The 16,333-nt window shown below is 51.4% G+C and overlaps 1 protein-coding gene across 1 annotated transcript in view; it reads left to right on the top strand.

The window, feature by feature from the left end:
• The window catches only part of Enah (ENAH actin regulator), a 112,322-nt gene extending 108,322 nt beyond the window's left edge, over positions 1-4,000 (top strand). The window contains exons 15-17 of the mRNA XM_090341584.1: positions 822-900; positions 2,962-3,019; positions 3,685-4,000. Coding sequence (XP_090197710.1) covers positions 822-900; positions 2,962-3,019; positions 3,685-3,722 — 175 coding nt within the window. The 3' untranslated portion in view covers positions 3,723-4,000. The remainder of the gene's footprint in view (positions 1-821; positions 901-2,961; positions 3,020-3,684) is intronic.
• Positions 4,001-16,333: the final 12,333 nt, after the last annotated feature.

Below are 16,333 nucleotides of genomic sequence, written 5' to 3'. Positions count from 1 at the left end.
CGGGATGAGTATATTCTGTCTCTCTGTGTCCTTCCCTCTCCCTCTCCCTCTCCTTCTCCCTTTCTCCCTTCCCCCTCTTTCCCTCCCTCCCCCATTAGTTCTTGGGTTTGATCTCAGAACTTCACATTTGCTCAGTTTGCTTTCTTGCCTTGAGCTCTACTTAGACTCAGCTTTTGCTAGTTGTTTTGAGGGGGGAGTGTCCTAGCTTCATAGCTAGAAGTCATCCTCATAACTAGAGGAACCTGGATTCAAGAAGGTGGAGACACTGGTGCCTTGCTGGAGATGGTTACTGCTAATTGAAACTCTTTAAAAACAAAATTTATATTAATGCTTGTGATAGAGTAAAATATATGCAAAGAAATCATGTTTACCGAAATACTTTTTTTCTGCAAACAAAAACATACAACTTACATGTAGATTTATGTTCAAGTAAAATATGTCTTAGGTTTTACTTTTATTGATTTCTGGGTATTTGGTAGATAATAAAATTTCCAGAAGGGAATTAAGCCTGCTGTGTGAGCCTTAGAAATTTCAGCTGACCTCATTGAGATCAGAGTTCGAGAATCGTGTGTGTACTGGTCATTGGTTGTTTTCCATTCTTGTCACTCTTGCCTTGTTTGTTTATAAATAACTGAAATTAGTGTATTTCTGTTTTTTGTTCTAAACAGTCTTAAAAATTTTAACTCCTTAACACCATAAGTTTTGTTTAAGAAATGTATTTAGGATCTGGTGTTGGGTTGTTGAATTTACAATTATGAGCTCGCTAAATATTCTAAGTATTAGTTACCTACCTGCCTGTCCTGGATATTTTCTTTGTGCAGACCTAAATCTACACCCTTGTCTCAGCCCAGTGCCAATGGGGTCCAGACAGAAAGCCTTGACTATGACAGGCTGAAGCAGGTAGGTGCTCCCCAGCATTCTTGCCACCCCGCACGTCCGTGTTGAGGCTCCCCCGAGCCTGGATGTGCCAGGAAGACCTGGCAGTTGAACCCCTTTCATGCAGGCTTATCACAGCCCTCACACCATGTCCTCCTGCACAACTCCTTGCTTCTGGTCGGGGGGAAGTTCAACAGAGGGACAGGGTTAGCGGGGTTGGTAGTGGGAGAGAAAGTTTACATGTGAACACAACATGTGCAACTGCCTAAAAAAAACCAAACTGGGCGTGGTGGCTCACACCTGTCATCCTAGCTACTCAGGAAGCTGAGATCTGAGGATCAAGGTTCAAAGCCAGCTCGGGTACTAAAAAGTCCGTGAGACTTATCTCCAGGTAACCACCAGAAAACGGGAAGTGGCTCCGTGGCTCAGTGGGTAGGGTGGTAGCCTTGAACTGAAGAGCTCAGAGATAGCACCCAGGCTCAGAGTTCAAGTTCCACAACCAACAAAAAAAGGTGTGCTTCCACTTAGCACATCCTGCCAGCAGCAGACCAACAGACCTTACTTTGGCAGGGGTTGGGGGAAATGGACTCACATTTCTTTCTAAGAATCACTTCACAGAAACAAAGTTTTATTTTAAGGAATTTAAGCAAGTAAACAAATGCAAAGCACTGAAGAATCATAAAAATGAGTAGTGGAGTTGGGTTCTAGATATTTCATGGCCAGGTGTGAATATTTTGCCTTGTTAGGTGACAAAGCAAATGGGTGCCATCTTCTCATTTTTTAAGGGAAAAGACGTCTGTCCATATTTGGAATGCATAGTCGTCATACTCACCCCTCTGTGCAGGTCATGCGCCAGGCACATGCCAGAGTTGCAAGCAAGACCTTATCTCAAAAATTACTAGTGCATCAAACAAAGGGCTGAAGATCTGACTCTACAAAGAATGCCTGCCGAGAAGCCCCAGTTCAAGCCCCATAAGTAAAGTGAATAAATGACTGAATTAATGAAAGAGCCATTTTATCTTTCCTGAGGTGTCCATATGAAAGTCACATTGTTTAAAACTACTCTCTGCAAAGATGGCTGTCATTTTTTTTAACCTATGAGTTTGTCACTTAGTCACAGCTCTTTTCTAGCTTTGTGTCCACAGTTCTTGGGGATTCATAAGCATCCTCATTAAGTAGAAATGCAGTGTGAGTTGTGTACAGTTCGGAAGTATTTCTAGTAATAGAGGCCCTGCTGGTGCATGCCTGTAAAATCCCAGCTGTTCAGGAGGTTGAAATCTGAGGATCATGATTTGTAACCAGGCCAGGAAAATCTCTGTGAAACTTTGTGCCTCTACTTCAACCAAAAGTCAGAAATGGCATTGCAGCTCAAGTGATACGGAGCATCCGCCTTGAGTGGAGAAACTCAGTGACAGCGCCCTGAGTTCAAGCCCCTGTACCTGCACCCCCCCCCCAAAAAAAAAATTCTGTTACACTAAATGAACGGTTCTTGTTAATGCTTAGTTTAACCTATCATTTCAACATATAGTCATCATTATGAAATTCTAGTGTGGTTGTAACTTACTTTCTTCATACTAAGTCTTTGGAATCTGGGTGTGGTGTACTTTACACTTAGAGCATATCTCATTAAGAGCTCGGCAGGTCACTGTGTTGTACATGAGCCAGATGGTCTTTTACCTTCATTTCAGCCCTGAGGCCTCACCGGGTAGTCCAGGTGAGGGGAGTATAGTTTGAAGTTACAGACATTTGGGTAATACCCAAGAAATGCGTGTACTTCAGAGCAGGTGACAAGTTTGCCAAGAGCTGATTGTTCAGTGACATTCTGTTTCCCTTTGGACAGCAGAAGGCTGGACTACACCAGAACTGCCCCTTGTCCAGTCCTTACTGATGTCCGCCTGGCTACTTTAGTCCTTCAAAGCATTCTATTTCATGTCTGCCTAGGTTAGAAAATGGAGAGGGAAGACTATTTAGACGTACCAAGGCTGGTTTTATGGAAACAAAAAGTAGACATAATATTTTGTCACATTCTTAAATTTATACATTAGGGTATTTTAGTGCTTGTTTCATGTTTCTTTAATATTTTAGGATATTTTAGATGAGATGAGAAAAGAACTATCCAAGCTGAAAGAAGAGCTCATCGATGGTAAGTGTCTGGGTGCGTCTGTGCTCTAAGACTCACCCAAGGCTGGCCTCCTGGTCCTTTTCCACAGAGCCTGCCAGCACTCCCTGCCTTTTTTTTTTTTTTTTGCTAGTCCTCGGGCTTGAGCTCAGAGCCTGGGCTTTCTCCAGGCTAGCACTCTACCACTTGAACTTCAGCACCACTTCCAGCCTTTTCTGAGTGTATGGTACCAAGGAGTCGAACCTAGAGCTTTGTGGATGCTAGGGGAGCACTTTAGCTCTAGACCACAATCCTGGCCCCGCTCCCTTATTTTGAGCCCAGAGTCGGTGTTCTCATTGTATTGCAAAGGGGGAGCAAATAAATTTGTATATATGTTAGTATTGTCCACATAATGTTAAAAATCTATACAGTAAAGATGAGCAGGGCACGATGGCTCACGTCTGTGTCCTAACTACCTGGGAGCCTGAGATCTGAGGGCTGAGGTTCAAAGCCAGCCGGGGCAGAAAATCCCCGAGACTGTCTTCAGTTCGCCACCAAAAAGCTGGAGGTGGTCAGTTGTGGCTCATGTGGGACAGCAAAAGAAGCTCAGGGACAGTGTCCAGAGCCCACACGTGTGCACACGCGTGCACACACACATGACCTCCCTTCTGTGCTCCTCTGTAACTTTCTATACCTCTTTCCTTTCATAGCAATCAGGCAGGAACTGGGCAAGTCAAATACTGCATAGAGAAGCAGACTACGCAGAGATAGGACTGGGATCTGGAGAAAAACAAAACTTCCTACAAACAACTGTCAACCACACCCCTACAGTTACGAGCCATCCGAAGAAAGAGGAGACAGAGTCAAGGGGAAAACCGCTTCCTCTGAAACCTTCCTATGTGTGACTCTGGCACTCAGCTGTTTCCTCTCCGTTTGCTGCTGCTTTGACTTTTACCACAGGATGAAAGAGAGTTATGTATGAGTTTCCCTTAACATTTATGCAGAAAATATAAGCCTATCAGGCAAGATCACCATGCATTGAGATATTTTCACCACACATTTCCCACAAACCATTGCTAAAAAAGGAGAAAGGCTTTCGAAGTCCGACCCCCCCCCCCCCAGGGTGCTGATGAAGAACTTAGCAAGTTCTGCTTTTGTATTGCAAATGTTTCTCTCAGGTTTGTCTTCCTATCGTATTTGGTATTCCATGACTAATTGAGATCAGGGGCCAGGGTAGGTTTAGACCTTGAGATGAGGAGCCGGTGGAATTGTTCTGCTTTTCAAGGGTGTAGCTGAAGATGACTGGTCCAGTGTGAGGGGTGTAGTGATAGGGAGTCTCAAGTTAGCCTTCATGCAGTTTTGTAGTGTAAAACATAATAAATTCACCAAGAATTTGCAGATTTAGATGCCTTCCTAAATTGTTAAAATGCTTTACCAAATCTATGACTTCTATATAAAACAAACCAGTGGTCAGATGTAAAACACTATATTGTAGATTTGCTGTAGCTTTTCAACCTTTTTTAGACTTCTGCATGTGGACATTTTTATAATGTACTAAGTCGCCGCGGGTAGAGCTTCTAACGGCAGATGGTGACGCGTGCCGTGCTGGTGTCTCAGAGGCCTCACACCTGGTCCCGGGAAAGACGTTTTGAAGAGTATAGAGGAGGGCGGAAGGGAAGAATAATTTTTTGTTTAATTTCTGCACTATTGTTTTTTTCTCAATTGCCTGCATGACTAATAATGAGAGATATTTTGTGACTTTAATTGGTAAATATGTTATCACAACCAACTACTTAATCTTTTACTTCATGTCTTCAGCTATTTGTATTTTAAACAGTGATTTCAATGGTCTGAAGCATGGCTGTGAGGTGAGCTTCACAGGGAATTCTACCTTGCTGGTTAGCAGTCTTCAGTGGCCCTGCAGTGGTGCACGTGTGCAGGCACGTGTATTTGAGCACTGTGAGGAGCAATGATGTTAAGGTCGCAGGCACACCGGGCAGGGGGGCGGGAGCCTGCCCAGCCGCCCCTGCTGGGTAGTGGAGGGAGCCTCCCTATATGTCGTCACTACTGCTTCTGGTAAATGTAGAGAATCAGAAGCCCCCCGGGCTCTCCACTTGATACGTGCCATAGTTGCTTTGAAAGCTTTCTCCAAATCTGCTAAATTTTTAAGGAGCGGCTGTTTTGATCTCCACTCCTGATTGCACACATGCTCGTTCAGCACAATTTTGTGAATGCTGCCAGTTTGCAGCCATCACCACACAAAGAAAGGGATTCAATGAAAGAACTGTTAACATCTGTAAAACTAGATGAAACAGTGATGGATGAGCTAGTCTAATTCAAACGTACAGTTATTTTTTTCTATTATTCATCATCTGCAAGTCATGCGGTAGTAGTGAAGGCTTTGAAGATGCCGTTGCTTATAAAGTACTATTGTCTAAAAGAAATAGGCATTTTTCTCTTTAACAGTGTACTTTTGGTTGTGCAGATACTTTGACAGTATCAAGGTTTATGCCCCTATGAATCTGACCAGAAGTGACTTGATTTTGTGGGGTTAAATAGCTTAGCCTCATGGTCCAAAGTAAGATCAAAGACTAAACACATCCTGAGTCTTCAGAGAACCCGGTTTACACACTAGCGTTCTGTGCCTTGGTGCAGCACTAACACGACGTCTGCAGAGCTGTGGAGTGTGCTAGGCGGGCTCCTTCCCAGAACTCGGCTGGTTCTCCCAACAGTCATGCCAGGGGTGGAGAATTCAGCTGTGAGGGTGCTGGAGTGCTGGACGTCCTCAGTCCAGTCCGGTGTGGGACCCTTTCTCTCTGCAGGAAGGCTCTGCTCTCAACACTGTGATCTGAGCTGCAAGCGCTCCGGAGAACAACAGACTGGATGTACACATCCTAGTGCTGGCACTGACGTCTCTTTACACAGTCACCTGGACATAAAAGTTCCATGGAGGTGTGCAGACATGGGTGTCAGTCAAGACCTAAGGTGGAACCCAGATGAATGTTGAACTCTCATGCCTTTTTAGGTTTCTCAGTTCCTGGCTATTTTTTATCATAACTTTCATTTAAATTTCTTACATGCTAACTTCATTTGTGCAATTGAAATAAAGATGTGGTATATACACATTGCTTGTTTGTGACACCCAGGTGATCTTTGGAAATGACCTGTCATTTTTCTAGTAAGATGTAAACAAAGCACCGGCTCCCATACTTGTCTCTTGTCTTATGTTGTGGGGTTTGCACAGCCAAGAACGCTGTGCAATGCATGCTGCCGGCCTTCTCCTGGAACTGCTGGCCCTCTGCTCGCAGCCAGCCTGACCTGAGCGTCTTGGTCCAGTCAAGACGCAGTGAAGTGAGTGTTCAATTACACTCTTTGGCAGCGTAGTCATCTGTGTTTCCCCCCATGTAGAATTTTTATTAATATAGCTTGCAAGGTCGTAATTTTAAATTTATACATAGGAGGGGCTAGGAGTTTGGCCTAGTGGTAGAGTGCTTGCCTAGCTTCACGAAGACCCGGGTTCACTTCCTTGGTACCACATACATAGAAAAGAAGCCGGAAGTGGTGCTTAGGCTCAAGTGGTAGAGCTCTAGCCTTGAGAAAGTCCAAGGACAGTGCTCAGGCCGAGTTCAGACTCTGGGACTGGCAAAAATATGTGGAGACGCTGTAGAAGCTTCCCACCGCCACCAGTCCTGGGCTTGAGCTCAGGATCTGAGCACTGTCCTTGGACTTTCTCAAGGCTAGAGCTCTACCACTTGAGCAACAGCATGTGTGGTACCAAGGAATTGAACCCAGGGTCTTTGTGCATGGTAGGCAAGCACTCTACCACTAGGCCAAACTCCTGGCCCCTGTAGGAGCTTTGGATTCTTTTTCCTAAAGGAAATGTTCTAGCATTCACTGCCCATTTTGTGTAGCTCTTTCTCTCTTCAATGGCACAGTGGATTCAGGGTTGGACTTGGCTCTGTGGGAGAATCCTTACCTGGCACAGGCAGTGCCCTGCGTGGCCCTCATTTCTGCAAAAGTATAAAGAGTATTTTTCCAAGGCTGAACAAGCAGGGGAGGGTGGGTCCTGAGAACTAATTGGTCTCTGTACCTCTGACTTCGCTGGAAACCATTTAGTGCTTGTAAGTTAATGTTTTCAGGGGCCCGGAGTTTGGCCTAGTGGTTAAAGTGCTTGCCTAGCATGCATGAAGACCCAGGTTTGATTTCTCAGTACCACATACATAGAAAAAAAAGCCAGAAGTGGTGCTGAGGCTCAAGTGGTAGAGCTCTAGCCTTGAGAAAGTCCAAGGACAGTGCTCAGGCCCTGAGCTCAAGCCCAGGACTGGCAAAAAAAAAAAAAAAAGTTAATGTTTTCAGAGGCACAATAGTTAATTGGGGATAAGAGTCTCCTGGACTTTTCTGCCTGGCCTGGCTTTGAACTGCGATCCTCAGGTCTCAGCTTCCTGAGTAGCTAGGATTACAGGTGTGAGCCACCAGCACCCAGCTACAAATTCTGTTTTTGTTTGTTTTTGCCAGTCCTGGGCTTGAACTCAGGGCCTGAGCATTGTCCTTGAACTTTCTCAAGGCCAGAGCTTTACCACTTGAGCCTCAGCACCACTTCCAGCTTTTTTTTTTCTATGTATGTGGTACCAAGGAATAGAACCTAGGTCTTTGTGCATGCTAGGCAAGCACTCTACCACTAGGCCACAGTCCCAGCCCTACAAAATGTATTTTTTAAGAAATCAAACTAAACAAAATTGCTCTTGATAAGGCAGGGAGTGTGGCCTTGTGGTAGAGTGTTTGCCTAGCATGCACGAAGCCCTGAGTTTGATTCTTCAGTACCACGTCCACAGAAAGAGCTGGAAGCTGCTTTGTGTACCGCAGAGCCTCTGGGGCTTCCTCCGCAGACCAGGATTCCTACCCAGGAGACCTGGGGTCCAGGTAAAGTGGCCAGAGGGAGAAGAGCACACTGCTGCCTTGTGCTTTGATCTCTGTTGCAGGCATTCACTGTGTGTGTTAGAAAACGTGCTAGTGAACTGGTCTCAGTTTGGCCTTTTTTCAACAAAAATTAAGCTGTGAATATATAGCTTCCCATTTTAATAAAAAATTTTAAAGGCTTTATTTTACATAGTTCATTAGCTAAATGTATTAGAGTGCATTCTACAAGAAAACGTACAAGTGACAACTTCATAGTTCATAATGTTACAAGTCTACCCACTAGGAAGATGGTGGCAGAATGGCCCCGTGGTGATGGGGACCAGCAGAGGGTCCTGTTTGGCCAGCGTTTGTGTGTGTGTGTGTGTGTGTCCAGACCAGAGTTCAAGAAGCACGACTGGCCAAACCAAAAAACAGTACAGGAGTTTGGCCTAGTGGTAGAGTGCCTGCCTAGCATGCATGAAGACCCTGGTTTGATTCCTCAGTACCACATACACAGAAAAAAGTCAGAAGTGGTGCTCTGGCTCAAGTGGTAGAGCTCTAGACTGGAGAAAGCCCAAGGACAGTGCTCAGGCCTGAATTCACATGAAATTATTATATGAACAGATGAATAAATACTCCTAGGAAACCTCCAGAATCACATTTACTCTGACTTGGCCAGGGCACTGGCTAGCCACAAGGGGAGATGATAGGCCCCTGAGTGCGCTGGGCATGTCCACAGGACAGCTGGCCCTCCCCAGGTGGGCACAGGCCCGGCCAGCCCCGCAGGCTGGGGATCCCAGGGCAGGGCTCAAGACGGGTGGTCTGGCTCAAGGGCCCCTGGAGCCCCATGCCCAGAGGCAGGGATTGCTGATGTGCGGGGAGGGGTGGGTCTCAAGACCCAGAGCTGTGTGTGCACGTGCAAGACCTGGGGTCTGCACACACACGTGAACTCTCCATGCACATGAGATACATGTGAGGTCTCCACGCACATGAGATATATACACACGTGAGGTCTACACACGTGAGTTCTGCACACACACATGAGCTCTCCACGCACACGAGATACACGTGAGGTCTCCACACATACATGAGCTCTCCACACACATGAGGTCTACACATACACAAGAGCTCTACACACATACATGAGTTCACACGTTCACAAACAAGGTCTACACGCACACATGATCTCTACACATACGAGATCTCCCAGCACATGAGATACACACACACACACACACACACACACACGAGGTCTACACACCCATGAGTTCTGCATGCACACATGAGGTCTCTCTCAGGACTCAAGCAGAGCTCTGCAGGCCAGAGCTGGGAGGGAGAGGGAGGAGGGAGAAGGACCTCTGGAAAACACCTGGGGCTTCTGGGACATTCTTTGATGACTTCCAGGAAGCACACGTCCTCCCCTAACCCTCAGAGGCCCATCCAGGAGCTTTGAGCCCCACCAGGTGGCTCACTGGGCAGTGCTCTGCTCTCAGGGGATCCAGTGAAGTGAGGCTAGCGCTTAGCCAGGATAAATTAGATGACAGATGCTGTGCAGCCTCAACTGGCTTCATCTCTGCTACCTGCCCAATGGGCCACGGGTGTTGTGGGTCCAGGATGTGGGGGGATTTGGTGTCAGCTCTGACTCCTGCATGGTCCAGGTGACTCCGCACTGGTCAGGCCCAGGATGTCTCTGAGGGCTACAGCATGCTTCTGAGGACCACGATGTGGAGTCTGAGGTCCACGGTGGGGTCTGAGGACCACGATGTGGGGTCTGAGGACCACGACGTGGGGTCTGAGGTCCACGGTGGGGTCTGAGGACCACGGTGGGGTCTGAGGACCACGACGTGGAGTCTGAGGTCCACGGTGGGGTCTGAGGACCACGACGTGGGGTCTGAGGTCCACGGTGGGGTCTGAGGTCCACGGTGGGGTCTGAGGACCACGACGTGGGGTCTGAGGTCCACGGTGGGGTCTGAGGACCACGACGTGGGGTCTGAGGTCCATGGTGGGGTCTGAGGTCCATGGTGGGGTCTGAGGACCACGATGTGGAGTCTGAGGTCCACGATGTGGAGTCTGAGGTCCACGGTGGGGTCTGAGGACCACGATGTGGGGTCTGAGGTCCACGGTGGGGTCTGAGGACCACGACGTGGGGTCTGAGGTCCACGGTGAGGTCTGAGGACCACGACGTGGAGTCTGAGGTCCACGGTGAGGTCTGAGGACCACGACGTGGGGTCTGAGGTCCATGGTGGGGTCTGAGGTCCATGGTGGGGTCTGAGGTCCACGGTGGGGTCTGAGGACCACGACGTGGGGTCTGAGGACCATGACGTGGGGTCTGAGGACCACGACGTGGGGTCTGAGGTCCACGGTGGGGTCTGAGGACCACGACGTGGGGTCTGAGGTCCATGGTGGGGTCTGAGGTCCATGGTGGGGTCTGAGGTCCACGGTGGGGTCTGAGGACCATGACGTGGGGTCTGAGGACCACGACGTGGGGTCTGAGGTCCACGGTGGGGTCTGAGGTCCACGGTGGGGTCTGAGGACCACGACGTGGGGTCTGAGGTCCACGGTGGGGTCTGAGGACCACGACATGGAGTCTGAGGTCCACGGTGGGGTCTGAGGACCACGACGTGGGGTCTGAGGTCCATGGTGGGGTCTGAGGTCCACGGTGGGGTCTGAGGACCACGACGTGGGGTCTGAGGTCCACGGTGGGGTCTGAGGACCACGACGTGGGGTCTGAGGTCCACGGTGGGGTCTGAGGACCACGACGTGGGGTCTGAGGTCCACGGTGGGGTCTGAGGACCACGATGTGGGGTCTGAGGTCCACGGTGGGGTCTGAGGACCACGACGTGGGGTCTGAGGTCCATGGTGGGGTCTGAGATCCATGGTGGGGTCTGAGGTCCACGGTGGGGTCTGAGGACCACGACGTGGGGTCTGAGGTCCACGGTGGGGTCTGAGGACCACGACGTGGGGTCTGAGGTCCACGACGTGGGGTCTGAGGTCCATGGTGGGGTCTGAGGGCTATGGTGGGGTCTCTGATGGCTATGGTGGGGTCTGAGGCCCACGGTGGGGTCTGATGGCTATGGTGGGGTCTGATGGCTATGGTGGGGTCTCTGATGGCTGTGGTGGGGTCTCTGATGACTATGGTGGGGTCTGATGGCTATGGTGGTGTTGGGGACTGACTGTGGGGTCAGTGACCGTGACTGTGGGGTCAGTGACCTTGGACCCGCACAATTGAGTACACAAGGAAGTAAGCTCTTATCATGATTTTTCTCTCTTTAACCTGGCTTGGCGTGGGCATTGCGTCACCCAATGTCCTATTTGTCCACAAGAAAAGCAACGCCCTGGGGGTCTAGCATCCCAAGAATGCCGCTGACCTCTGTATTTTAGAAATTCAGTAACAGTCTTTTCTTGAGGAGCGGCGGCTAAAGTAAGGCCTTGTACATGGGAGGGTCCAATATCAGCACACAGTGAAATAAAGTCCGTGATTCCTCCCTTATTCCTATGTGGTCTGATAGCCGCCTGACAGGCGGCGTTGGCATTTTCATAGGCTATGTGTCTAACTATAATCTTCCTTGCATTCTCATCTTGTACTAGGCAGTCTGCAGTCTCCATTAATCGAGACAAAAATTCTAGATAAGGTTCATTCGGTCCCTGTTTAACTTCTACTAGATTTTTTGTACGATTGGAATTGCATAACCTTTTCCAAGCCTCTCTCGCTGCAGCATTTATTTGTAAATAGGCCTCCTTTGCATAACCCAATTGATCTTCGGTGTTTTTATAGGTTCCCTCTCCTAACAACTGATCAACAGTGTAAGGCAGGTTCTTAGGCCTATTTGTTTCAATTTTAGCCCGACACTGTGCAGTGAACTCTGTCTCCCATAATAAGTACTCTCCTGCACTAAGGCATGCTCTGGCAAGCCGCTTCCAGTCATTTGGGCATGCAATACCAGCACACGCGGCCTCCAATATTACTTGAGTAAAAGGGGCAGTTGGCCCATATTGGGAGCAGGCACTCTTTAAATCCTGTAACAGTTTAACAGGAACAGGTTGATGGTATACTTGTTCATCATGATCAACTAAACTAGGGAAGCATCGAGGCCCTGAAATATCTTCCCTCTCTCTAGCAGCCTGAGTCAGGTTTAATTGTGATGCACTGTGCCTGGTTGTAGTGCCTGTTAAAAGGGACTTGTTGCTAGGGCCTTTAGGCTTGCCTAAAGGTTGAAAAAGGGATTGAGGCCGTAAGGCTACAGCCGGAGGCGGTGGGTGTGAGGGGTAAGGTTTAGAATCAGACACCATAGTGGCCTGAGGGTCATCTTTCTTTCTTACTTCTGGGGGGGCTCTCTGCTCCATCCCCATTTTCGATAGAAAATGTAGCATTTCTTCTAACTTCTTCTCTATCGTAGCCATCCGGCCTTCCATTGACTCATCATAACTTTCCTCCTTGATATTCAAAACTGAATTCTGATACTCAATATCTGCTGGTTGTTGTTCCCTTTTCAAGATCTCACTTAGACTCTCTTGGGCTGCGGCATATGGCTCAGCCTCAGGGTTTTCAGAAGGGTCCTTTAATTCATAAAGTTCCCTTAATTCAAGATTAAGTTCAGCATTCTCATGTTGAGGATCTATGCATTCACTTACTAAATTCCATACATCAATAGCCTCTACTGGGGTCTTTTCGGGGCCATATACGTTATAATATTCTTGAATTCTTTTTCCTATCCGCTGCCAGGTTTTTTGGAATTCCTCCTCTATAAACCTCGGGCATGCCTCCTCGACAAATTGTAGGAAGCTCTGAAGCACCCCTTTTTCCACCCATGTTCCGTGGGCTTCAAGTAGGCCTGTTAAGATCGGTAGAAATAACCTATGGCTATTAACTTGACCCATAATTTTTACTCCTGACTATACACTCTCTTAAGATCCTCTCTTAATAGTCCTACGATGTGTTACTCACCACAGGGAGGGGTCCTTCACCTTCGTCCCAGATTTTCAGGGTCCCTGTTCGGGCGCCAGATGCTGGGGCTAATCGGCAGCAAACCAGGGTTCGCAGATTAGGATTCCTGAAATAGGGGGCAAGGACTAGGAAAAAATAGAAGAGAGACAAACAGATGGGGTTCAGGAGGGCTACAGCCCAAATCAGGAGCCACAGCTTAAGAAGCCTGTAGCCCAAGACCGTAGCCCCGTTTATTTCCAGTTCTCAATCTTAAATACACTTCTTTAAACTAGGGAACTGCCAGGGGCTACATTCGTACAAACAGTATCAAGTCTGAAATAGGTTGAATGAGAAGCTATCAAGTCCCAAACAGGTTAAATGAGAAGCTATTGACACAGCCCAAAATCATGATAAGAGCTTACTTCCTTGTGTACTCAATTGTGCGGGTCCAAGGTCACTGACCCCACAGTCACGGTCACTGACCCCACAGTCAGTCCCCAACATGGTGGGATCTGAGGTCGATGGTGGGGTCTGATGGCTATGGTGGGGTCTGATGGCTATGGTGGGGTCTGATGGCTGTGGTGGGGTCTCTGATGGCTATGGTGGGGTCTGATGGCTATGGTGGGATCTGAGGTCGATGGTGGGGTCTGATGGCTATGGTGGGGTCTGATGGCTATGGTGGGGTCTCTGATGGCTATGGTGGGGTCTGATGGCTATGGTGAGGTCTCTGATGGCTATGGTGGGGTCTGAGGGCTATGGTGGGGTCTGAGGTCCACGGTGGGGTCTGATGGCTATGGTGGGGTCTGATGGCTGTGGTGGGGTCTCTGATGGCTGTGGTGGGGTCTGAGGTCCGCAGTGGGGTCTCTGATGGCTATGGTGGGGTCTGAGGTCCGCGGTGGGGTCTCTGATGGCTGTGGTGGGTTCTGAGGTCGCGGTGGGGTCTCTGATGGCTATGGTGGGGTCTGTCTGATGGCTATGGTGGGATCTGAGGTCCGCGGTGGGGTTTGAGAGCTATGGTGGGGTCTGAGGGCTATGATGGGGTCTCTGATGGCTGTGGTGGGGTCTGAGGTCCACGGTGGGGTCTCTGATGGCTGTGGTGGGGTATGAGATCCGTGGTGGGGTCTCTGATGGCTATGGTGGGGTCTCTGATGGCTATGGTGGGGTCTCTGATGGTTGTGGTGGGGTCTGAGGTCCGCGGTGGGGTCTCTGATGGCTATGGTGGGGTCTGTCTGATGGCTATGGTGGGATCTGAGGTCCATGGTGGGGTCTCTGATGGCTATGGTGGGGTCTCTGATGGCTGTGGTGGGGTCTGAGGTCCACGGTGGGGTCTCTGATGGCTATGGTGGGGTCTGTCTGATGGCTATGGTGGGATCTGAGGTCCATGGTGGGGTCTCTGATGGCTATGGTGGGGTCTCTGATGGCTGTGGTGGGGTCTGAGGTCCACGGTGGGGTCTTTGATGGCTATGGTGGGGTCTCTGATGGCTATGGTGGGTTCTGAGGTCCGCGGTGGGGTCTCTGATGGCTGTGGTGGGGTCTGAGGTCCGCGGTGGGGTCTGATGGCTGTAGTGGGGTCTGAGGTCCGCGGTGGGGTCTCTGATGGCTGTGGTGGGGTCTGAGGTCCGCGGTGGGGTCTCTGATGGCTGTGGTGGGGTCTCTGATGGCTGCGGTGGAGTCTCTGATGGCTGTAGTGGGGTCTGAGGTCCGCGGTGGGGTCTCTGATGGCTGTGGTGGGGTCTGGGGTCCGCGGTGGGGTCTCTGATGGCTGTGGTGGGGTCTCTGATGGCTATGGTGGGACCTGATGGCTATGGTGGGGTCTCTGATGGCTGTGGTGGGGTCTCTGATGGCTGTAGTGGGGTCTGATGGCTGTGGTGGGGTCTGTCCGATGGCTGTGGTGGGGTCTCTGATGGCTGCGGTGGGGTCTCTGATGGCTATGGTGGGGTCTGATGGCTGTAGTGGGGTCTCTGATGGCTATGGTGGGGTCTGATGGCTATGGTGGTTCTGATGGCTGTGGTGGGGTCTGATGGCTGTGGTGGGGTCTCTGATGGCTGTGGTGGGGTCTGATGGCTGTGGTGGGGTCTGATGGTTGTGGTGGGGTCTCTGATGGCTGTGGTGGGGTCTGATGGCTGTGGTGGGGTCTCTGATGGCTGTGGTGGGGTCTCTGATGGCTGTGGTGGGGTCTGATGGCTGCGGTGGGGTCTGATGGCTGCGGTGGGGTCTCTGATGGCTGTGGTGGGGTCTCTGATGGCTGTGGTGGGGTCTGATGGCTATGGTGGGGTCTGATGGCTGCGGTGGGGTCTGATGGCTATGGTGGGGTCTCTGATGGCTGTGGTGGGGTCTCTGATGGCTGTGGTGGGGTCTCTGATGGCTGTGGTGGGGTCTCTGATGGCTGTGGTGGGGTCTGATGGCTGCGGTGGGGTCTGATGGCTGTGGTGGGGTCTCTGATGGCTGTGGTGGGGTCTCTGATGGCTGTGGTGGGGTCTGATGGCTGCGGTGGGGTCTCATGGCTGCGGTGGGGTCTCTGATGGCTGCGGTGGGGTCTGATGGCTGCGGTGGGGTCTGATGGCTATGGTGGGGTCTCTGATGGCTGTGGTGGGGTCTCTGATGGCTATGGTGGGTCTGATGGCTGTGGTGGGGTCTCTGATGGCTGTGGTGGGGTCTGATGGCTATGGTGGGGTCTGATGGCTGCGGTGGGGTCTGATGGCTATGGTGGGGTCTCTGATGGCTGTGGTGGGGTCTCTGATGGCTGTGGTGGGGTCTGATGGCTGCGGTGGGGTCTGATGGCTGCGGTGGGGTCTGATGGCTGCGGTGGGGTCTGATGGCTGCGGTGGGGTCTCTGATGGCTCCTGCAGGGCGGCGCCGCCTCCCTGCTCTGGGCTTGGAGCATGGCTGCCCGGTGGGCACAGCCGGGAAGAGGCGCGGTCTCCGGGTTCCACCACGAGCCTTCCTCACAGGTGCACGCCCGCCCCCGAGCAGCAGGGTGGTGACAGACCCGGTGCGCCCTTCTCCTGGCACCCCAGGCCGGCCACTTCCTGTTTAGCTCAGACAGGGGAGACGGAGACCAAGGGCTGGAGGTGAGGTCAGCTGGGGGGGGCAGGGGAGGACGGGGGAAGGGACAGGCGAGGGAGGGGTGGCGCGGGGCGGGGAGGGGGGGGAGAAACAGGGGCGGGGGCGGGAGGCTCGGGGTGGGGGGGTGAGGCGCGGGGCGGGGGGGGGGGGGGAACCGGGCAGGATAGGGGCGGGGAGGGGACAGGTGGGGGGAGGGGACAGGCGCGGGGCGAGGGTGGGGAGGCCCGGGGCGGAGGGGGGGGGGTTTGTGAGGCGCGCGGCGGGGGTGGGGAAAGGCGCGGGGCGGGGGCGGGAGGGGGGGAGGCCCGGGGCGGGGGGGGGGCGGGGGGAGGTGAGGCGCGGGGCGGAGCCGGGAGGCTCGGGCGGGGAGGGGACAGGCGGGGGGGAGGGGACAGGCCCGGGGCGGGGGTGGGGAGGCCCGGGCGGGGCGGCGAGCGCGCAGCCCTGAGTCCTGGGTGTGTGAGTTCAGGGTC

This window comes from Megascapheus bottae, chromosome 10 (genome assembly GCF_031878675.1).
Source record: "Megascapheus bottae isolate mThoBot1 chromosome 10, mThoBot2.hap1, whole genome shotgun sequence".
NCBI lineage: Eukaryota > Metazoa > Chordata > Mammalia > Rodentia > Geomyidae > Megascapheus > Megascapheus bottae.
This window is presented reverse-complemented; position numbering and strand designations above follow the sequence as displayed.